This window comes from Mobula hypostoma, chromosome 1 (genome assembly GCF_963921235.1).
Source record: "Mobula hypostoma chromosome 1, sMobHyp1.1, whole genome shotgun sequence".
Classification (NCBI taxonomy): domain Eukaryota; kingdom Metazoa; phylum Chordata; class Chondrichthyes; order Myliobatiformes; family Myliobatidae; genus Mobula; species Mobula hypostoma.
In genome coordinates, this window is record NC_086097.1 from 94,881,001 (window position 1) to 94,904,825 (window position 23,825).

A 23,825-nucleotide genomic window follows, 5' to 3' on the forward strand; every position below is an offset into this window, starting at 1 on the left:
AAGAGGGCAAAGATTAAATTGGAAGGAAGGAGTTTTAAAGGGTATCTGAGGCAAAATATTTATTTTACACAGTGATTGTGAAAGAGGTGGACTCAGACACACTATTTTTAAAAGGCTGTCAGACACTGACACACACCAAAGGGCTGGAGAACTCAGCAGGTCAGACAGTAGATGGGGAAGGAAAATGAACGGTTGACGTTTTGGTCCAAAGCAGGGCTTGGGCCAAAAACTTTACTGTTAATTTCCCTCCATAGATGCTGCCTGACCTGTTGCGTTCCTCCAATATTTTGTGTGTGTTGCTCCAGATTTCCAGCACCTGCAGAATCTCGTCTCCATAGACACTTAAAACAGACAAAATACAAAAGGATATGGTCCCAATGAAGGCAAATAGTATTAGTGTGGAGTGCAAAAGCCAGTACCGGCGTGACGGGCCGAAAGGCCCGTTTCTGTGCTGAACAACACGAAGGCTGTGCGCTCAAAAGGGAACGACTGGAACGCTGTGTCTTTAATTAAAAGCAGAGGGTGGGGAAAGCGAGTGGTGTGTTATTTAAGATTTTTAAAAAACTGGGTAAACGTTCCAGCGAACTATCCGAAGCGGGGGACGGGCGAATCGGGGCCTGTTTTGCGAGAGCCGGAATTGTTTATAGTATATGAGAGCAGGAAGTAGTGCGATACGCCGCCATCCCAGAGAGAACCTCCCCTCCCTGTCGCGGGGGAGGGGGGGGGTGGTGGTGGTGGTGGTGGTGGTGGTGGTGGTGGGGGGGGTGGGGAATAGGTCCCAGAGCAAGACTAGGCATAGACCCAGCACATGGAGAGACTAGAGTCGGCAGAACAAGGAGCAGTTGCAAACCCTCAGATGAATCTAAAGAGATTGTCTTTGGGTTCGAATTTCTACAAAACATATCACAGTGGCCGATAAGGTAATTAACTTACAAACAAAAACTTTCAAACTGACCCAGTCTCCGCTCATTCCGACATCCCTTGTTTTGAGAAGAATGTTCGTGTCGCTACAGCGTTTCCACAAAAATAAAGTTGAGTTCACGTAATTGACAACTTTCTGCCGAGCGACAGGCATGTGCGGATGGGTTTAAGAGTTTGGGGGTGGATGTTTGTGCGTTATTTTCATTTCCCTAAGGTGTTAAACTGGGGAATCAGCACATTTCTTTGACCTTTCCTTTGCGTCTTCAGTTCTTAGTTTAATATTGAGGAACGCCGAGATGTGAGGGAATTTGACAGAAACTCACGCACGAAACATATTTAGTGAAAGTATGTCTTTTTTTTTGTTGTTGCTAATCCGGCAAGTATTTATTAAATTCAACAGGAAATTGGGACCATTTGGAGCGAGTTCTGTTTTTGAAAGAGGTAGGAAATGTAGTTTTTAATCTTCAAAAATTCCGTGAATTAAATCGGAATTCTCGATTCTGTTTAGTTAAATAAAAAGCCTGCCGCATTCCTCCAGCCAAAAGACAAGGCAAAGAAAAACAGGCCTGGCTACTAATATAAATACTGGTTTTCCCCTGTCAGCTGGTTTTAATAAGCTTTTTAAAAAAAAACCTCGGGGGTTATTTTGTTTAGGATTAACAGCTGGAATACTTGACTATTTACTTTAGAAATAATCGCTTACCCTTTAAATTCGTTTTTAGATTTTAATAACATTACCCCCATTTAATTTGAACCCCCCTCCCCAGCTCAAAAAAAAACCCTTTTAGCGCCATGTGCGCTCTCCCGCCAAAACCCGTTGCAACAGACCGAAATTGCAACCATCTGTTACACATGATAAGCCTCGCACAATGCAAATCAGTCGAAAACGAGTGCCAGAACACGGCTAGTGGACGTCAGGCTTTGCGGGGAAAAAACACTAATTTAGGCTTTAACAAACAACTCTACAAACTTTTAAGCTTATTCAACTTTTAACTGCCGTTAAAGAAACACAAGCACATCAAACCTAGACCCCTTGCAGTCGATTACATTTAAAAATGAGGGAGTGAAAGAAAGCGTTTTAAACGACCGTGCACTCCGTCCTCTAAAACATTTCGCAATAACTTTTACCCCCCCGTCCAGATCCAATCCCTTTCGAGCTAGCAGCTAGTCCAAATCCCGCCCCAGAAAACAAACAACAATAAAAAAACCCTTATCAATTAGTAACTTATATTTTCTCATTGAGGTCATTAGAGTGAATTATTTATTACAATAATTTTACGATCCAAAACTTTTACTTCAAAAATGAAAAGATTTTAGATGGTTTTAAAATCGTTAAAAGTGTTTAATGTTTCTTTCTTGGGACGAGTTAAAAAAAATGTTGGTGGGTGTAGTTACTGTCAGTCAAGAAGTTGTTTCGCTTGCCCACAAGCTTGGCTGATTTAAATACCAGAGATCCGCCTACGGATGGAAGGGAAATTATTTATGGCAGATGTCGGACTGCGAGTTGCTAAAAGTCTGTAGGTGAATTTAGCAGAGAGAGGAAAGAAAAATAATAGCAGCCGGGGACTCGCAGTGGTCGATCGACTAGATCTAAGTCAACCCGTCCCGTCTCCGGCCGCCAGTCTCTCCTCTCCGCCGCGTGGCCCTGCTCGCTGTTAACATCGGCAATGTCCACGAAATTAGTCTCTTGTTTCTACGATATTGGAGAAGCTTTATGCAAGGTAAAAAAAAACAAACTTCGAATCGTGTCGGGTAGGGGAGGGAGGGTGTGGAAAGAAGTGGGCGCTATTATTAACAACACACTGCAGTTTTTAAACACTCCTCTTGTACCATTCAATCCAAACTTGTTTGAAATTTTGCAGTTGGAAAACGAGTCTGTTTTCGCAGAGCCTACGAAAACAAATCTTTATTCGGGTGTTTTAATTTTTTTTAAATGCCATCGGATTTTTAAAATTTCATTCCAGTGTTGGTGGAGTTTCTGCGACTTTGGATTTTCTGTTGGAAGAGCCAGTTGATAGAAGTTTTTTAAATTTTGTCTAACCCATTTCTGTGTCTCTGTGTTGAATTTTAACTCTAGTAGCTATAACATTGAATCCACTTCTATCTGACTCCCCCTCGCCAAACTGGCTATTTTGAGTTCAGGATCAAAACCTTTCACTCTGAAAAGAGTAATGTTGACTTTGTGTCTGGAGGTTCTGATTTTGAACGTCGCTGGTCTGATTTTGAAACGTTGGCATTGTGATTTAGAACGTGCCCGTGTTCTGAATTGGAGCGTTCGATTCCCGCCAGCTTCGTTCCCCATTGAGTGTCTGTCCGTCTTGTGAACGCGACTCGAGAGGGTCGACCGCCTCCTTGAAACCACCCCCGCCTTAGAGATAAGGGGCTGGCAACGGATCCCGCGGGCGGGGATCTACAAATACGACCCGAGCCACATGCGAGGACTCTCACTCACCCGCCTTAAATATGCGCTATACATTTTGGGTTTAATTGCGTACTTTTTTTTTGAGATGTTGCTACTTTATTTTGTTTGCTGGGAGGTGTGTGTGTGTCTTATTTTCGGATGGGGTTCTCGGGGCATTGGAGGGAGAGGGAGAAAGTCGGGAGGTAGAGGGATAGGGTGGGCGACCCTGGCTTGGTGATTGCAGGAGAGAGAACCTTAAATCTGTAATCAACAGGTTTAACAAAACCACAGTGGGGCTTTTATTATAGCTGCAGGGGGACTAATTGGTGTCTACTTCCGCCCTGTTAACTGCAGTCTGCTTCTTGCCTGCTAATGAATGTAAACAATATTTTATCACATTTGATGTCAAATTCACCCAGCCTCTACTGGGGGCAGCACTCTTTCTAACTTGTCAAGGCCATCAGGCAAAGAGGAAGTAGGCAAGGGGCACTTTTGTTTTAAGAGGGTGAAACTGGATCAGGAATAGGTACCAGGGCAGTCTTGCAGGGAGGGACAGATGAGGCTGAATTCTACTGCACCCTCCAACACTGTTGGCTCCTTGTGCCTTCTGCCCAATCACCTACAGGGCAGACCGAGGGACATGTTCAACACCACTGCCTGCTCGCCTCCAATGGGGTGGCAGGCCTGGCCTACAGTACCCTTCCACTGGACAATCCTGCCTCCATAACCCCCCCCCCCACTTTGATGAAGTCCTATGCTGGTTCTCTTCCCCTCCCCCCCCCCCCAAATCCTGTACCAGCAACCCCTTCACCCAGGTTCATGAGCAGATTTTATATGGGGCTCATCTTTGGCAATATTCAGCAGATACTCTGAGGCCTGTGCTGAACTGTTAAGTTCTTTCTCCACTTGGGACAGTTGGTGCAGTCCTAAAGGGAAGCTGGGAGCAGGGATAAGACTAAAGCTTGCATTGGGCACTTGGGCCGAAAGGCCTCGCTCTGTGTTTTGGTGCTGCACAAGGTCTCTAATATGATGTGTCATTTTTCTTCCCCTCGTTGACCTTGCCCATTTGCAGAACAAGATGATGAGCTACAACAGCAACACGGGGGTGCCCCTGCTGGACAGAAAAGCGGTCGGGACACCAACGCTGGTCGATTACCAGAGGCGGCATTCGGTCACCTTCGGCAACACTAACTCCAAGTTCACGCAGAACCAGCTCCTCAACAGCCTGAAGCTGGAGCAGACCGGCGGCGGGGGAGTGGCCAACAAGGAGAACAAGTTCCGTGACCGCTGCCTTTCGGAGACGGGCCTGCAGAAGCCCCAGGGCCAGGTGAACTCCAGCCGGTACAAGACGGAGCTGTGCCGCCCCTTCGAGGAGAACGGCTCCTGCAAGTATGGCGACAAGTGCCAGTTTGCCCACGGCATCCACGAGCTGAGGAGCCTTGCGCGCCACCCCAAGTACAAGACGGAGCTGTGCCGCACGTTCCACACCATCGGTTTCTGCCCCTACGGACCCCGCTGCCACTTCATCCACAACGCGGAGGAGCGGAGATTGTCACCCGCCCATGAGCAGCAGCACCAGCTCCCCCTGTCCTCCTCCAACAAGGTGGACAGGCCCTGCCTGCAGCACAGCTACAGTTTCTCCGGCTTCTCCAGTTCCTCCAACAGGCTGCTGGACAGTCCCACCTCCATCACCCCGCCGCCCATCTTCACCGCGGAAGAACTGAGCTCCTCCCCCACCCTGCCAAACTGCGCCAGCAACCCCTTCACCTACTCGAGCCAGGAGCTGGCCAGCCTCTTCGCGCCCAGCATTGGCATCCAGGTCCCCTTGGCGTCCACCGCTGGCACCACCGAGGGCAGCTCCCACTCCCCGACTTCGTTCCTGCTCCGGCCACTGGCCGAGTCGCCACAGTTCTTTGAGACTTCGCCCAGTCCCCCCGACTCGTTGTCCGATGATTGCCTCAGCAGCTCCGGCAGCATAAGCGGCTCGGAGTCGCCCATCCTTGACTTCAACAAGCGCCTCCCCATCTTCAGCAGACTCTCCATCACGGACGACTAGCTCAGTTCCTCCTGCCCCATCCCAAAGAGCCGAGGAGCTGTCAGCAGAAATGAAACGTAGCCCTAATCTGAACAAGCATTTAAGATGGACCTTTTATTCCTTAATGTACCAGTTAGCCAGCTTTTGACCCACTACCCAGGTTAGAATTGACTTGCCAGCTATGTACCATATCCGCTGATGACCTACAATGCAACTGTTGAATTTTTCACTGTGATCAGCAGGGGTACTGCACAATTAATTTAGCTCTTTCTGTTTTGTGTGATCAGAAATTCAGATTTTGGAAATGTTTGGTTTCCTGACGTGTCAGCAGTTTTGGGATTTGCAGAGCATGTTCGTCCCAGTGTAATCTGGTAGGCTTGGACTGCCCGGTCGGATCGGCCCAGTTGAGTTGAGGCACTTTGTTGGAAGAGTTTGACGTCAAACAGCTGCCTACCTGCCGGACTGTAGAAGTTTGTGTGTTGTGTTAAAGAGCCGCACGGTGTAATTTCCCGTCGCTCACTGAGAGAGACTGTTGAAGTAGCAGAACCTAGATGTGATACCCCTTTGCTGTAACTTTTCTGTGCCCTCCCCACTGGAGCTGCTGTACCTGTCTGTGACAGAAGCCTCTCTACCCCCTGCCAGAGTGCCTTTGCACAGCTAAGTGGGGATGTGCCGATAAACATCCTACCCTGATGCCTTTGTGACCAGAAAATGAACCGGGTATCAGGACACCTCTACTCACTCACCCACCCTTACAAACCTCCCATTAGTAGCAACCCTGCTTACCTCATCCCTCACCCTGTTTCACCCTTCCTTCAGAGCCCTCCAATGACAATCCACCAATACCGAGACTGAATTTGACAAGCATGGTGCTGATTGCCTCCATTATGGCAGCTGGGATTGACAGTGGCTGGTGACTTTCTATTGCGATTCTGGTTGGCTTGTTTCCGAGCACCCATTGGAGGAAACAAAACAACTGTAGCAATTAGCCATTTCTTTGTGTTGGGGAAGGGGACAGGGATAACTTCCTTGCAGGGGTTTAAAAAAAATAGTTGGATGGTCAGTATTCCAGCTTCCAAATGGGTGGGGAGGGGAAGGTGAGAGATACAATATAACCAAGCTAGTCCTTAGCTTTTGGCTTGTGCCAAGTTAATTCATTTTATTTCCTTCTTTTTATCTCCTTTTAAAAAAAGTTCCGCAGAACATTCAGAAAGGATTTAAAATATCGCTTGTCACTGCATTCACTTACACATACACACAAAAAAATGCTTATTTAACTTATCAAAAACATATTTATTGCAAAACATATGCATTTTTGTTTGTATTTATCACAATGACGAACGATAGAAATATATTTTTCTTTTATGTTTAAATTATGATCATTAATCTTAAAATTGTGAGGTTTTTCCTTTTCTTATTTTCGTTTTGACAGTTTAATATATTATACTACAATGACGAGGGTTTTTGTAACTTTACTGTTCAGTTATTTTATTTAATAAAAAAGTAATTTAAAAACACAAAAACATTTTGAATTTATTTATTTTTTAGTTTCCCCTCCCTGCCCCCTTCCTTTCTAAGATAAAATAGTGTTTTTCTCATGTATTTTTATGTCAGCCTTGTGCTTACTGCCTTTTTGCTCTTGTTGCCAACGATGGCCTTTATTTTAGGATTTTGGGTCAGCTTCCACAATGCAAGAGAGTTAAGAAAATGCAGATTCAGTACTGTGACACAAAAGTGCCTGTTGAATACATTCCAAGCATCGATGTGTGCTTTCCATGTAATTAATACTTGTATTGATAGGTCCTGCCCTCTTTTAGAGAAAAACAAGCAGGACTTGGCACAAAGAGAAATTGAATGTATTTTTTTTCTCAGTTGTTCACTACATTTGTTTATTTTTAATGTCTGTTTATACAGAATGCTTTTGTAATGACTGGTTCTGATGTAAACCAATAAACCCCAATGTTCTTTTTCCAAAATGTGGTAACTCTGCATTTGTTCCCCTGCCCGGAGCTGTTGCCTAGAGCTCTGCTAAAAATCCGTGACAAGGTAGTGCTAGGGTGTGCTGGTGTTGAATGATGTGCTAATGATGTGAATTAATGCTTTCCTAACAGAAATTTAATGCAAACACAACGGTCACTGAACTTGCAGAACCTGATCTCAAACTTCGACTTGCTTTTCCAGCATGTGACAGCCAGATCTTAAAACAAGCTGATACTGCTCCACTAAAGCCTAATTAGAGGAAATTGGAACCCGCTAGGGGCCAGGGAACAGAGGGAAGGTTGGTATTGCCTTCACAGCTCAAGTGACCTGGATTTGATCCTGACCGGGACTGCTGTTCACATGGAGTTCGCACATTCTCCCTGTGACTATGTGGGGCTTCCCCTGCTCTTCCAGTTTCCTCCCATCCCCCAATGATTAATGGGTGGGTAGGCCCATTGGCTACTGCAACTAGGCCCTGCTATTGCAGGTGAGTGGCAGGATCTGGGGAGAGGTGATGGAACTGTGGGCAGAGTAAAATGGGGTTAATATAATTGGATGGTTGAAGGTCAGCAGGGACTTGATGGGTGGAAGGGCCACCTCCTATGCTCTGACTGACTGATGGAAGTTGCTGTACTTCCAGGGTGGACTGGGAAACTGTGTGCTGGGGATAAGTACATTGGTCCAGGCAGTAATGATACACCAGAGGCAGAAGATCGTAACCCAGCCTTGGGCAGTCTGGTTATAATGGAGGTGAGCGGTACCTCCATTATGGGAGAGATGAATGTGAATATTAGTGAACAACGAAACAAGGTCATCTTTAACACCATAAAAATCTATTGTGTGCTCCAGTGCTGGCTGTTCTGAGATATCAAACTTGCAACTGAGTTGAGTTAGCTTTGACATGTTGCACAAGTAGCTTTTCCCTGCCTTGGAAGGAAGGGGAACAAGTGCATGTTTCAAGGTGCTTGTCGTTTGGAATATTGAACTGAAAGGACCTCTTGCCCCAACAACCCCACCTGGATTGGTGCAAAATGCGAGCTTGAAGAGCCCTATGCTGTCTGTATAGTAGAAGATAATACACAAATTGGAACTAAGTGTGGTATGGGGACATGAATAACAAGTTCCTAGGATATGGTTCTAAAGTGGTGCTGTCAATTGCGGTCAATGTGCAATTAGTGCATTTGTGATTCAACTACAGTTAATGCTTTATGGAAAAGGCTGATCCATATATATGGTATATTGTTTTAATATATGGACCAGATTCACTGTGTTCCCTTACAAGGGTGTTTTACACATGGACCAGATTGACTGTTCCCTTACAAGGCTAGCTACCTAACAGTGTCTGGTTCCTCACCAACACCTTTCTGCCATGGTGCTGTCAATCTATACTTGACCAGTGAGGGGAAAGAATGGAGCCAGTTTTAAAGGAATACTTTTGTGGCATCTCAAGTGGACCAGATCTGGATTGCTGTGGCTGCTTGGAAACCTACTGCCATCTCAGATCAGACCCTCAGCCGCTGGAAGTCTTGAAGCAACTGACCCTCATGTTTGGTGATTTTCCTTTTTTCTTTGCTTTCTGAAACAGGCAAAGAATTTTTTTCTTGATCTATTTAAAAGCGAAGCTCTCTGTTTAAGCAGCCAAGCAATAATGAATCCAACTCAACCTGCCTGCAATGCCTCATGCGCATGTGATGGTGAACTCCATCTTTCAACTGAAAGGAGACTGGAGGATTTAGTTATCCTCCTACCCTTTGAAACTTGGACCAGTTGAAAGTATGTCTTTGCAGGGTAGAGTGTGGACTAGTGCACTCGTTTCATTCCCTTTATCTTGTGTCGCAATCCAACTATTTTGACACTGTCCACCATTGGTGTGCCTGAGAAGTCAATGAATATGGGCCTTGTGGTCCATGGGTGAGGGATTCCTCTCCCCCTTCTGCTGTGTTCTTCTCACCTTCTCAAATCTGACTGCCCCTGCCCCTCTCTAGTTCCCTGCCCTTTTCCTTGATCCAAGACTTATCACCTGCTTTTGTTTTCTCTGCCCTCCACGTTTCCCATTCTGTTCCCTAACTTGCTGCTCCTCCCTAAGCCCTCCAGGAGATCTGAAGGTGGGTGGGTTTGCGGAAAGAAAACTTCAAGCAGTATTGAGGAGGGAGTAGTGAGGTGGGGGGGCAATGTGAGTGCCAGCAGGTGTGTGGGTGCTTGCCCATCTGGAGTGCCATGACATACTTTCAGCTGAGAGCCTGGCAGCTCCGTTTGCCCTGGGCTCCCTTGCCACTGGTCTAAGACCATCCTCTGTCAGGACTGTGGCAGCTGGTCTGTACAACCACCCCATGTTCTTTTAAAAAAAAACCTTGTATGGCTACCTTTCACTCTAGTGAGATGTCCAGTATCCTCAACCTATTTGAACACAGGGACTGATATTTTGACATTGGTATTGGTGAAATACATCAGACAGGAGGCAGCAGCTTGACAAGACATTGCAGCAAGCCAGAGATTTTGGATCATGGTGTGGGATAGACGTCTGAACAACCTCCCTCATGAAACAAATGAATAGGTCATGATCTTCTGGCTCATTTGAACACAGAAACAGCAGGTCACAATCATGAATACATTTGCTCAACGTGGGGAAACTCCAGATGAAGCCCAATGAAAATCTCTGCTTTGATTTTGGAAAAACCCTGGACCACAGCCCAGAAGGAGATAATCTGATTCCTCCTGGGCAACTTCAATATTGTGTTGGATAACATGCAATTTTCTGGAATAGGGGAGGGTAACTCAATTCGTAGTGTTTTGTCGTAGTTAATAAAAGTCAAGCGCAGGAGTTGAGGGTAGTGGTTCATGTTATCTGAGTGAGAGACTAAGACTGCGCTCGTCACTCATGCCAGGCATTTTTGACTGCCTCTTAGCCAGCTCTGCTACCTCCAACAGCCCAGCCCCAGAACAGGGATAGCAGCAGGAATTCTACTCAAGGGTCATAAAATCCAGTGAGTCTCTTCTAAAAATGAAGGTCTTCCATACATTTTGACAGCCCCAACCAAATGGAGAGACAACCCATAGTGTTAGCAGAGAAATTCCTGTCTTCTCTACCACAAAGTGTGGGCACGTGACCAAGCAGTTAAGGCATTGGACTAGCTACCTGGAGGTCGTGAGTTCGAGCCCCAGCTGAGGCAATGTTTTGTGTCCTTGAGAAGGCACTTAATCACATATTGCTCTGCAATGACACTGGTGCCAAGCTGTATGGGTCCTACTGCCCTTCCCTTGGACAACATTGGCGTCGTGGAGAGGGGAGACTTGCAGCATAGGCAACTGCTGGTCTTCCATACAACCTTGCCCAGGAAGAAGACTTTCCAGGTGCAGATCCATGGTCTCACAAGACTAACGGATGCCTTTACTACCACAAAACACTGGAGAAGAGAGGCTTTGATGTTAATGATTGTGACATTTAACCACAAATACAAGATGTCTGTGGATTGGAAACTCCTTTGTACTTAAAGGAAAAAGGAAACAGCTCTCCAGGCATCCAAAGCACATGGTCCAATAGAAAACCCATCACAGCAGGAGGTCCAGTAACTTGCTGGTAACCACAACATGAGCTTACCTCAGAGCTGGTAAGACCACCAGTTATAGCTCAAACATCCAAGAGCTTGTCCTGTTGAGAACAGAGAATGGAGGGAAGCAAAGATGGTAAGAACTCCAGTGAGATTTGTCTCAATCCCACAGGGCAGTTTCCTCTCAGCCACAGAGCAACAAAAGCACACAAAACAGCCCTTTGGCCCAACTCATTCATGCTAACCAAGTTGCCTACTTGAGCTAGTCCAATTTGTGTTTGGTCTGTATCCGTCTAAATCTTTCCTGTCCGAGTGCCTTTTTAAGTGTGTAATTGTACCTGTCTCTACTATTTTTTCCAGCTGTTCATTTCATATACCTACCAGGCAGCATGGTAGAGTAGTGGTTAGGACAATGCTTTATAGTCCTAGGGACCCGGGTTCAATTCCCGCCACTGCCTGTAAGGAGTTTGTATGTGATCTCTGTGACCATATGGTCTCCTTCGAGTGCTCCAGTTTCCTCCTACAGTACAAACACACAGGTTAATTGGTCATTATAAATTGTCCTGTGATTAGGCTGGGATTAAATCGTGGAAATGCTCCTTTATTCCTGGGAGAAAAAGTCCCAGCCTCTCCAGCCTCTCCTTGCAACTTGAACCCTACAGTCCCAGTAATCGCCTCAAACCTTCTTTGTATCCTTTCCAATTTAATGACATTCTTCCTCTAACAGGATGACAAGAACTGAACTCCAAATGTAACTTTACTAGTGTGCAGCTCACATGTCCTGTAAAGATGGTACATCAGCCTTACTGAGGAGAAGTCAGAAAGACCAGAAGTCACCTGAAAACTAGCGAACTGTGTACCTGCCCATGCTGTCAGTTTTAGTGGGATGGAACTTTCACAGCCTCAAAAGGAAAGAGAAGGTTATGCCTTGGAGACACTGTAATCATAACTTTTCTTCAAGACTCTATACCGCTGATGATACCAATTCAGGAAATCGAGATTCTTAAAGTGCAATCTGATTCCACTTGGTTGTGTCACACCAGAAATGAAACTAATTACCAAGGTCTGTGCAGATCTGCTTCCTGTCCAATTTGATCTCAAACTATATAGTACCTCTGAAAACTGGTATTTCTCGACTCCGGAACATGCCATTACACATCCATAACACCATTTGGGATACACCCTTTAATTTACAAAGCTATTTCCTTACGCAATAAATAACATGCCACTTCCGGCCTCGAGGAATGCATTATACTAAACTACCCATACTGAATGCCATCTATCTTTTTAAAACTATAAACATTTGCTGAAAACATTTTCCGGAAGGACAGCCTCAAGTCAGGTGGAGTTTATCGTCATCTGCACAATTACATGTGTGTACAGGTGTAGTGAAAAACTTGCAGCTCCATCATGGGCATATCTCATTAAATACACAACGTTCAAAACAAAAACATTAATTAAACAAATTATTTATAAATTATACAGAAGTTGTATGAACGAACACAATCGGTAAAAAACAAGTAAACCGAGTCCATTGTGATGCAAAGTTATCATAGTGTTACTACACAGAGGTAGTGATTAGAGTTGTGCAGTTCTGTGCAAGAACCAAATGGCATTGAGATATGGCAGAAGGGTTCCTATTGTTCTATGATCCTTGCTGACTGCAAATCCTCATTGTTCAGCATTTCAGCAGCGAGTCTGTATGGAGCAAAGCAGCAAACTGCTGGAGAGACACAGTGGGTTAAAGAGCATCTGTGAAGACTCGATAAGGAACGGTTGATAATATGGGTCAAGACTCTTCATCGGAGAGTGCAGAGAGGAGATAGCCTGTACAAAGAGCTGAGAGGGAAGGGTGAGGCAGGGCAAGTAGAACCATGTGAGAAAGGAGATGATGGGCAGATAGGTGGGGTGGAGGAGGAAAGGGGGAGTTGGGAGATGGGGGTCAGTGGGTGATAGAAACTCAATAGAGTGTTAAGGGGGCAGATTGAGCCAGGGGAGGGGGGATGGAGGTAGGGAGAGGTGGACGGTGGCAAATGGAGACGCAAGAGGCTGCAAGATTGTAGAATTTTGATGAGTAAGGAAGGTGATAAGTGGAACTGGGTAAGAGAATTGATGAGCAGATGGAACAGTTGGGGACTCTGTGAACCATGGGTGAACGGAGATCCTCAAGATCAGTTCAAGCTTGTACTTGTCGGAGATGGCGGTACTGGTAATACAACTTTTGTGAAGCGTCATTTGATTCGTGAAATTGCAAAGAATTATCACAAAGAAGAGAAAATCTGCAGACACTGGAAATCCAAAGCTACAAACACACACACAAAATGCTAGAAGAACTCAGCAGACTGGGCAGCGTCCATGGAAGAGTAAACAGTTGAAACTTCGGTCCGAGACCCTTCATCAGGACCGGGAAAAAGATGAGCAGTTGGAGGGAGGGGAGCCCTTTCTCGGTCTGACTTCTCAACCTTTTCCCCAGTCCTGACAACTCAAAGCGTCAACTGTTTACTCTTTTCCATAGGTGCTGCCTGGCCTGTTGAGTTCCTCCACCATTTGGCGTTCATTGCTTTGAAAATAAGTTTGTAGCAACTTTGGGCTTTGAAGTTAACCCATTAATGTCCCATACTAGTATAGGTGAAAGACAGATGGAATCTCCCTTTGCTTAAGCTTCCACTTCTCAAACACTTATGTCACCTCTTTCTTCTTCCACTGCGATATATTCTGCACCCACAGAAGCTAAATATTGCTTGACCATTATTTGGTTGACTCATTTTTAATATTACAGAACCTCCTCCTCTGATTGGATGCCCTTCCTCTTTTTGGGATCTTTTGCATCTATTCCCAAAATGCGAACAGCTTCAGAAGCTGTGCTGGTACAGGGTGGAGAATACCCTGCTGCACTACTGTTCCCTTGGGGCTCTGATGTTCCTATCATTCATTCTATGGGGTTTCGTGTTTCGTGGATGTCTGTGAAGAGTACGAATTTCAGGTTGTACTCTGTATACATTCTCTGATATTAAAATGAACCTTTGAGAGTCCGATAAAAAGGACGGTGACAATCAGCCACACAGAGGGCAAGGACTTGCACCTTTGTCCACTCAAACCTTGAGAGAGTTACTCAGGTGATGGGTGAGGGTCCTGATACAAGGAGAGAAGAATCAAGCCCATGATATTGATAACCGAAAAAATGGCGCGAAGCAGGGTTTCAAAGGAGAAGACGCTAAAACCAAAACAGAAACATTTGGAAACACAGCAGGTCAGACAGCATCTGAGGGCAGAGAAACAGGGTTATAGTTTTAGGTCTGAGACCCTTTGTCAGAAGTTGTCAAGCTGCAAGGTTAGGACGGGATGCTGCCGGGATAGGAGACCGTGTACTATAGAGAGAGATTGGACAAAGTAGGGTTTATTTTCTCTGGTGCGGTAGAGGCTAAGGGGTTACCTGATAGAAGTTTGTAAAATCATGTGATGCACAGGCAGAGCAGAGGGCTGCTATCTCCTTCCCAGGGTTGAAATATATAATAATAAAGAACATGTATTTAAGGTGAAGGGGGAAAGTTCAAGTTTTTTTAAGAGTCGTATATGCTGTCAGGGGTGATTTTGGGGCAAATATGATAGAGACGTTTAAGAGTGTGTGAGTTGGAGGGATATGGACATTGTATAGGCAGAAGGAATTAGTTTAGTTAGGCAATTAATTACTAATTTAATTCATTTGACACATCCAGTACTGTACCGTTCTACGTTCTAGGATAGACTCCTTGGTGGGATTTCAGAGCTGGAGACCGAGGCAGCTGAAAGCACAGTGAAAGTCTGACTTACACAAGACCTGAACTGGAGTAAGGTAAAGGTTTCAGAGGGGCTACAGAATGGGAGGGCATTACAGAGAATTAAAGACAAGGATGAAAATGTTACAAAACACTGAGGGTTCTTGGCAGGGAGGATATGAAAACAATGTTTCCTCTTTGAAAGAATTTAGAACAATGCTTCACTGTTTAGAAATAAGAGGCAGCCCATTAATGAGAGATGAAGATCATAAGGTCATGAATCTTTGGAACTGTTTCTCAAAGAGCAATGGAAGCAGAGTTTGTGACTGAGGGGCCAGTGATTAGCTCCTCCTAATTCCTATGTTTGTATAACCAAGCATTTTCTGTAATGGGATCCACCGCTGTCCGGTGAACACGAGCGATCGGTTCTGGTTGATGACCAGTGACAAGTGGTGTCCCACGGGGATCAGTGTTGGGGCAGCTTCTTTTCACATTATTTGTCAATGATCTGCATGGTAGAATCAATGGCTTTGTGGCCAAGTTTGCATAGAATACGAAGATACTGTGGGTGGAAGGATAGGTAGTGTTGAGGAAGCAAGAAGTCTGCAGAAGGACTTGGAGGGAGAGAGAAACCGGGGAATTATAGGCCGGTTAGCCTAACGTCGGTGGTGGGGAAACTGCTGGAGTCAGTTATCAAGGATGTGATAACAGCACATTTGGAAAGCGGTGAAATGATCGGACAAAGTCAGCATGGATTTGTGAAAGGAAAATCATGTCTGATGAATCTCATAGAATTTTTTGAGGATGTAACTAGTAGAGTGGATAGGGGAGAACCAGTGGATGTGGTATATTTGGATTTTCAAAAGGTTTTTGACAAGGTCCCACACAGGAGATTAGTGTGCAAACTTAAAGCACACGGTATTGGGGGTAAGGTATTGGTGTGGGTGGAGAATTGGTTGGCAGACAGGAAGCAAAGAGTGGGAATAAACGGGACCTTTTCAGAATGGCAGGCGGTGACTAGTGGGGTACCGCAAGGCTCAGTGCTGGGACCCCAGTTGTTTACAATATATATTAATGACTTGGATGAGGGAATTAAATGCAGCATCTCCAAGTTTGCGGATGACACGAAGCTGGGTGGCAGTGTTAGCTGTGAGGAGGATGCTAAGAGGATGCAGGGTGACTTGGATAGGTTGGGTGAGTGGGCAAATTCATGGCAGATGCAATTTAATGTGGATAAATGTGAAGTTATCCACTTTGGTGGCAAAAATAGGAAAACAGATTATTATCTGAATGGTGGCCGATTAGGAAAAGGGGAGGTGCAACAAGACCTGGGTGTCATTATACACCAGTCATTGAAAGTGGGCATGCAGGTACAGCAGGCGGTGTAAAAGGCGAATGGTATGCTGGCATTTATAGCGAGAGGATTCGAGTACAGGAGCAGGGAGGTACTACTGCAGTTGTACAAGGCCTTGGTGAGACCACACCTGGAGTATTGTGTGCAGTTTTGGTCCCCTAATCTGAGGAAAGACATCCTTGCCATAGAGGGAGTACAAAGATGGTTCACCAGATTGATTCCTGGGATGGCAGGACTTTCATATGAAGAAAGACTGGATGAACTGGGCTTGTACTCGTTGGAATTTAGAAGATTGAGGGGGGATCTGATTGAAACATATAAGATCCTAAAGGGATTGGACAGGCTAGATGCAGGAAGATTGTTCCCGATGTTGGGGAAGTCCAAAACGAGGGGCCACAGTTTGAGGATAGAGGGGAAGCCTTTTAGGACCGAGATTAGGAAAAACTTCTCCACACAGAGAGTGGTGAATCTGTGGAATTCTCTGCCACAGGAAACAGTTGAGGCCAGTTCATTGGCTATATTTAAGAGGGAGTTAGATATGGCCCTTGTGGCTACGGGGGTCAGGGGGTATGGAGGGAAGGCTGGGGCGGGGTTCTGAGTTGGATGATCAGTCATGATCATAATAAATGGCGGTGCAGGCTCGAAGGGCCGAATGGCCTACTCTTGCACCTATTTTCTATGTTTCTATGTTTCTATTAGGAGAATGGACAAAGAGAAGGTAGATGGAATATGGTATATGGAAGTGTATGGTCGTGCATTTTGATAGAAGGAATAAAGATGCAGACTATTTTCCAAATAAGAGGTGCAAAGGGAGTCCTCATGCAGGATTACCAAAAGGTTGACATGCAGGTTGAGGTGGTGGTGAGGAAGGCAAATACAATGTTCACATTCATTTCAAGAGAACTAGAATGCAAAGACAAGGATGTGATGCTGAGGCTTTGTGAGGTGCTGGTGAGGCCTCACGGAGTGTTGTGAGCACTTTCGGGCTCCTGATCTAAGAAAAGATGTGCTGGCATTGGAGACGGTCTTGAGGAGGTTCATGAGAATGATTCTGGGAATGAAAGGGTTAATGTATGAGGAGCATTTGATGGCTTTGGACCTGTACTGGCTGGAGTTTAGCAAAATGAGGGGAGATCTCGCTGACATCTATCAAATATTGAAAGGCCTAGTTAGAGTGGATGTGGAGAGGACGTTTCCTGTAGTGGGGTGTCTCGGACCCGAGGGCACAGCCTCAAAATAGAATGATGTCCATTTAGAAAACAGATGAGAAGGATTATTTTTAACCAAAGGATAGTGAATCTGTGGACAACATGAGGAATTCTGCAGATGCTGGAAATTCAAGCAACACATATCAAAGTTGCTGGTGAACACAGCAGGCCAAGCAGCATCTGTAGGAAGAGGTACAGTCGACGTTTTGGACCGAGACCCTTCGTCAGGACTAACTAAAGGAAGAGTGAGTAAGGGATTTGAAAGCTGGAGGGGGACGGGGAGATGGAAAATGATATGAGAAGACAGGAGGGGGAGGGATAGAGCCGAGAGCTGGACAGGTGATTGGCAAAAGGGATATGAAAGGATCATGGGACAGGAGGTCTCGGGAGAAAGAAAAGGGGGAGGGGGGGAAAGCCCAGAGGATGGGCAAGGGGCATAGTCAGAGGGGCAGAGGGAGAAAAAGGAGAGAGAGAGAAAGAATGTGTGTATATAAATAAATAACGGATGGGGTAAGAGGGGGAGGTGGGTCATTAGCGGAAGTTTGAGAAGTCAATGTTCATGCCATCAGGTTGGAGGCTACCCAGACGGAAGGTAAGTTATTGTTCCTCCAACCTGAGTGTGGCTTCATCTTTACAGTAGAGGAGGCCGTGGATAGACATAACAGAATTCCCATTCCATCTGGGTAGCCTCCAACCTGATGGCATGAACATTGACTTCTCAAACTTCCGCTAATGCCCCACTTCCCCCTCGTACCCCATCCGTTATTTATTTATATACACACATTCTTTTTCTCTCTCTCCTTTTTCTCCCTCTGTCCCTCTGACTATACCCCTTGCCCATCCTCTGGGCTTTTCCCCCCCTCCCCCTTTTCTTTCTCCCGAGACCTCCTGTCCCATGATCCTCTCATATCCCTTTTGCCAATCACCTGTCCAGCTCTTGGCTCCATCCCTCCCCCTCCTGTCTTCTCCTATCATTTTGGGTCTCCCCCTCCCCCTCCCACTTTCAAATCTCTTACTAGCTCTTCCTTCAGTTAGTCCTGACGAAGGGTCCCGGTCCGAAACGTCGACTGTACCTCTTCCTAGTGAATCTGTGGAATTCATTGCCACAGACAGCTGTGGAGGCCAAGTCATTGGGGATATTTGAAGCAGAGGTTGATAGGTTCTTGATTAGCAAGGGTGTCAAAGGTTATGAGGAGAAGACAGGAGTATGGGGTTGTGAGGGATAGTAAATCAGTCATACTCGATGGGCCAAATGGCCTAATTCTGCTGCTGACTTTTATGGGTGAACAGAGTTTGGTGCATTTTAGGACAACAGCTGCAGGACTTCAGCAGGGCAACAAATGGCGGAGAGAGGGACAAAGGAGATAAACAGGAGTGTGGCAGTACACTCTGGGGCTCCTCTGAACCCTCAGCTTAGATTTGCCCCACCCTTGCAACACTCCTGAAAGAACACTCCAGTGCACTCGTAACACCCAGCTCCCCTCCAGTTTCGTGCTGTCCTTTGTAAAGCATGTAATCTGGACCTGACAGCGGCCGACCAGTGTAGATTTACATTCTAAGGCCTTTAGTCATATCCCTTTCGTATTTTTTATTAAGTGCAGTCATGAACAATAACCAGATCAGAAATGCTGATCAAGTCAACTAGTTCCCAAAGAGAATTCTGATAGGCCAATCAGATGGTCCACTGCGGCTCAGCGATAGAACACAAAAAAATTTCTGTCCTATTGTCTCTGATTTCATTTTGATCTCTTCTTGCCCCTTTTCCAGTATGAAATCTAATAGAAGTTGGACAAATTTGGATTGTTTCCTTCTGGGAACTTCGGAGGCCTAGGGGAAGTGTATAAGATTATGAGAGGCATAGAGAGGGTAGGTTCCTAAAGTTGTCATAGCCGGGGTTGGTAGTGGGGATAAGCTCCCACTACCTATAAGGTGCTCCAAATGGCGTGCGACTCTAACAGCCTCTGACAACCAAGTCCAACTCTTGGCCTTCACGTGTGGCTGAGTTACTAGGCCCAGCGGAACTGTTTCTACTGACAAGAGAAGGGGCAAAGGCGGATCACTGGCATCTCAAAACCAGTTGCTTTGGGCAGGTGGGGCTCGTCAGCCTCGGACGGCAGCCCGGCTAGGAGAAGGAAAACTCTGATTTTAAACCTCCGCTGCCTTGCAGCCAAACCCACCCATCGGAGAGGCTTTTGGAGTAAACCCCGAGGAAGAAATCTGGAACTATGGTCCCTAAGGCAGTTTGATGTTGTTTACAACTTCACTCTGGCAACCTCTGTGACGACACTGGTGCCAAGCTGTATGGATGCTTGCCCTTCCCTTGGGCGACACCAGTGACGTGGAGAGGGGGATCCCACTGCGTGGGCAACAGCTGGTTCCTCAAACCTTCCCGCCCAGGCTTGCGCCCTGGAGAGGACAGTCCACCAGAGGCACAAACCCATGATCCCCTGGGATCGACGGCTGTCTACTACTACTACTAAATAGTCTGTGCCATCTTCCCTAAAATGGATGTGTCAAGTAACGGAGATTAAGGTGAGAGCGGGAGAGTTTAAATGAGGTAAGTGTCTTACATAGAGAGTGGTTGAAGAATAATACATTAGCAATGTTAAAGAGGCATGTAGGTAGACACACGAACAGGCAGGGAGTGAAGGGGATATAGATCATGTGCAGGCAGATGGAATTGGTTTAATTTGACATTGTGACTGGCGTAGACACGATATGCTGACGGGTCTGTTACTGATCTTTGTTCTGACGAGGAAGCCTCTCTGCATATTTATTAGTTTGGCAGTGGTTTGCAGGTATCACTGGCAAACCAGACACTTCCTGCCCATCCATTATAAGGTGCGAAGATTCAAGCTTCTTTGCATCACTGTTCCCACATTACTGAAGGGTTGGGATTCAGAGAATTTAGACACACCTACGATAAAGGAATTAACATTAAAAAAAATTGCAGGTGTGGGAAATCTGAAATAAATACAAAAGAAGCTGGAAAACTTGGCTGGCCGGGCTGTAGTTGCGGGACGAGAAACAAAACTGATGTTTCAGATCAAAGAACCTTCATCAGAGCTAGCAAGACAAATAAACTCATTAGTCTGCAGGGAGGGGGTGGGGTGGGGGGTGCGGAGAAGGATGTTTCTGATAGGGTGACCATGGCAGTGAACTATAAATAAGGTGGTTTGGTCAATGAGGAAATGGGAGTAGTTAGAAGGTGACAGCATGGCCTAAAGAACTCAGGCAAAACAATATAGGAGCTGCAAAATGCAGAGTAGGAAGACCTGCCTGGCTGGGGATACCTTCCGTTCCCAGAGGAGAAAAAAACAAGCTGAGCCAGTACCACAGATGGAAGGCTGATATTCAGAGATGCAAAGTATATTTATGATTAAAGTATATATGCAGTACACAACCCTGAGATTTGTCTTCCCACAGACAGCCACGAAACAAAGAAACTAGATGGAGCCTGTTCAAAGAGAAGATCAAACACCCAATGTGCAAAAGGCAAAAAACGAGTGAAAAACGCACAGAATATAAAATGTCAAGCCGCGAAATCCTTGAAACAGTCTCGGAAAGTTCAGTTCAGTTCAGTTTAGTGCTGTGTCGTTCACGGAGTGCAGACCGTGGAGCCAGCTCACCCCAATCAAAATTGCACAGAATAGCGATAAATAAAGGAGCAAGCAGAAACCAGAAACACACGTGACATGAATTGCAGAGTCCAATCCAGAGTCCATGTCAATTAAACCCAAGACTCCAGCAGCAGCGAGTGGCAGGAAGAGAGATCGGCCAAACGCAGGCAAACGGGGTTGAACAAGCATCAAGTAACCCCAAGTGATCACGGATGGACTGGTGATATGCTTCCAAGTCAGGATAGTGTATGACATAAAGGGGAATCTTCACGTGGCGGTGCTCCCATGTACCGGCTGCCCCGGTCCTTTTTAGTGGCTGGTGTCAGGAGTCTAGGCTTTGCTGTTGAAATACCTTGGCGACTTGCCTCGGTGTGGAGCTGTAGCAGGGCAGATGCTAATTAAGCCAGCTTCTCTCTTCCGAGACGGAGCCAGAGTGTTGACAGAGGGATACTCATCCAAGCAGGAGAGAGGTATTCAGTCACACTGACAAGTAAAATCCTCAGGATGCTGGAAATCTGAAGAAATAGGAATGCTGCTCGGTATCCGTAGCGAGAGAGACACACACTGACTGAGATGGCACTTACAGCACACAGTGGTCTGAGCAGCAGCAACTGGGGATCAATTCCACCGCTGTCCGGAAGCAGTTTGTTTGTTCTGCCCACGACCTGTGGCTTTCCTCCCTGTGCTGCGGTTTCTTCTCTCGCTCTGACGATGCGTGAGTTAGTAGGTTAATTGGTCACGTGGATGAAAGGGGGTGCTGTGGGCCCGCTGGGCCAGAGGGGCCTGTCACTGTGCTGTATCGCTAAAAACGTTTCGGGTTGATCACCTTCCACATCTGACTTGATGATGGAAGAGCTTTGAGTGAGTCTCTCATCACAAGATACTCAGCCTCTGACCTACTCTCGGAATTTGAAAGGTTACAGCACAGGAGCAGGCCCTGTTCCCCCCCGCCCACCAAATCCACACTAACCACGATGCCATTCTAAGCCAATCCTGTCTGCCTGTATATCTCCATCCCCTGCTTTCACATGTCTGTCTAAACGCCTCTTATTGTATCTACTTCCACCATCATCCCTGGCACCCAGCTCTCTCAGGGCAAAAGACTTGCCTCACACATCCCCCATGTGGCCAGAGTATTTAATGTGGTTGGGCCGGCTGAGTTTCAGGTTCATAATGTTGACTGTGGGTCTCTCAGCGGCAGCGTGACTGTTGAACCTCAAAGATGGGCAGTTAGACTCTCTTGTTGGAGAGGTTCATTGCCTGTTGTCAGAGACACTTTTCTTGGATGTAGTTCTCAATATCTGGCTGGTTACCCACCTTGGAGCAACATTAAAGGTGCTCTCTGTATTATCAATACCATACAGATGGGCCAAGTGGCATCCAGTATCTTTATTTATCTTTCTCAGCAGTATGATTGCGCCCTCCTCTGTGTGTAAACAGGGCAAAGTTTAGCATGTTGCTCTGATAGCGACAGATTTCAAAGGCAAAGCAAACAGCGCGAGATAAGAAATGGAAAAGGCAAAGAACAAAGTCTGGCCATAGAACTTGAAAAGACTGGGATCACAACCTTCATGTCCCTCCATTATACTGTGGCACAGGTGCATACTTCACTGTAATTGGGGTAAGAAGTACTTCATTATCTGTAACATGGTGCCAGAGTCTACAAAACAGGATCTGCCGATAAAACAAAGACTTCCAGTGGTCGATGTTCACCATAGGAAGCATCCTTATCAGAAGCGTGACAGCCACAAGAGAGTTGTGAACGCAGCCTCCCCCAGTGACACGGTCCACACTTCCCACTACCTCAGGAAAGCAAACAGGATCATCAAAGACCCTTCCCGCCTTGGACATACTCCCTTCTGCCCACCTCCCATCAGGCAGAAGACACAAAAACACGAGGCATGTACCACCAGACCCAAGAACAGCTTCAATCCCACTGTTATGGGACGCTTGAATGAAGCTCCTATACAATAACTCTTCATCTCTCAATCTACCTCAACATGGCCACCGGACTCTGTGTGTCTCCCTGCACGGCAGTCCGTCTGGAACTGTAACACTACATCCTGCATTCTGTTTGCTTTTCCTTTTCAATGCATGGAGTGATCTGGATGCATGGCATGCAAACAAAAGCTTTTCGCTCTATCTCGGTCTATGTGACAACAGTAAACCAATTACCAATTACCACTGATTACAAGTAATCAGGGGAAAATCGTACAGCGATCTCAAGGGCAAAGCCAGAGAGTTCAGAACCACCAGATGAGATGATAGAGGAAAGAAGCACAAAACGACTGGACAGTAGGTCATTAAGTCTCTCAAACCTTATCCTCAAATCATTAAGGACAAGGCTGATCTAATTTCATCAGTCCCTTCCTTCACATCTATCAATCTGAAATTAACCTCCTGGCTTCACTTGCTGTTTGTGAAAGAATTCCGCCACACTAAACAGGAGTTTCCTAACCTAGCTTCTGAGAGTCCAGTTCTAATTTTTAGTCCATGTATCCATTACTAAACCCCCAACCACTACAAGTAGTTTCTACTAAACATTAATTCCCCTTGATTTTTGAAAACCAGCCAGCCTTTAATCTTTGAAATTTGGGGAAATACAACCATGGTTTGTGTTACCCTAGTCTGTCACCCCCTTCTCCCTCTTTCTTATGCTAAACTTTTGGAGACCGCATATTATTCAGGTAAATCTATGCTGCAATATATTACCCAAAGTGAACAGCTATAGTCAACCCAGGATTTGCTAAGCCAAAGTGTAGCTTCTCCCACTGTGTGGAGATCTCTAACCATCAGTATTCCAGAAATCTTTTCCATAATTATGGGGAGAAGGCCAGGGAGTGGGGCTGAGGAGGGCAAAAAAGGATCAGCTATGATTGAATGGTGGAGCAGAATCAATGGGCCAAATGGTTTAATTTAATGACACATGGTCTTATGGTCTAATGATAGAACAGACTCGATGGGCCAAATGGCCTAATTCTGCTCCTATGACATATGGTCTTA

General features: G+C 45.9%; 1 protein-coding gene across 3 annotated transcripts; it reads left to right on the forward strand.

The window, feature by feature from the left end:
- Nucleotides 1-766: 766 nt before the first annotated feature.
- LOC134349114 (mRNA decay activator protein ZFP36L1-like) lies at nucleotides 767-7,342 on the forward strand. 3 transcript variants are annotated; one of them, XM_063053016.1, is made up of 3 exons: nucleotides 779-920; nucleotides 1,322-1,362; nucleotides 4,395-7,342. In XM_063053016.1, exon 3 carries the CDS (start codon nucleotides 4,401-4,403, stop codon nucleotides 5,376-5,378), a length of 978 nt encoding a protein of 325 aa, XP_062909086.1. In that variant the 5' UTR covers nucleotides 779-920; nucleotides 1,322-1,362; nucleotides 4,395-4,400; the 3' UTR covers nucleotides 5,379-7,342. The 3 variants fall into 3 exon arrangements, with proteins under 3 accessions (XP_062909078.1, XP_062909086.1, XP_062909070.1); XM_063053008.1 differs by lacking the exon at nucleotides 1,322-1,362 and having other exon boundaries at nucleotides 767-920; XM_063053000.1 differs by lacking the exons at nucleotides 779-920; nucleotides 1,322-1,362 and adding an exon at nucleotides 1,684-2,642.
- The last annotated feature ends 16,483 nt before the right edge of the window (nucleotides 7,343-23,825 follow it).

Excerpts from the sequence above, each read along its gene's own strand:
- LOC134349114 (XM_063053000.1), top strand. The coding sequence starts at position 2,589 with ATGTCCACGAAATTAGTCTCTTGTTTCTACGATATTGGAGAAGCTTTA. Across the intron at positions 2,643-4,394 it reads TTGGAGAAGCTTTATGCAAG|AACAAGATGATGAGCTACAA; the intron begins GTAAAAAAAAAC and ends GCCCATTTGCAG.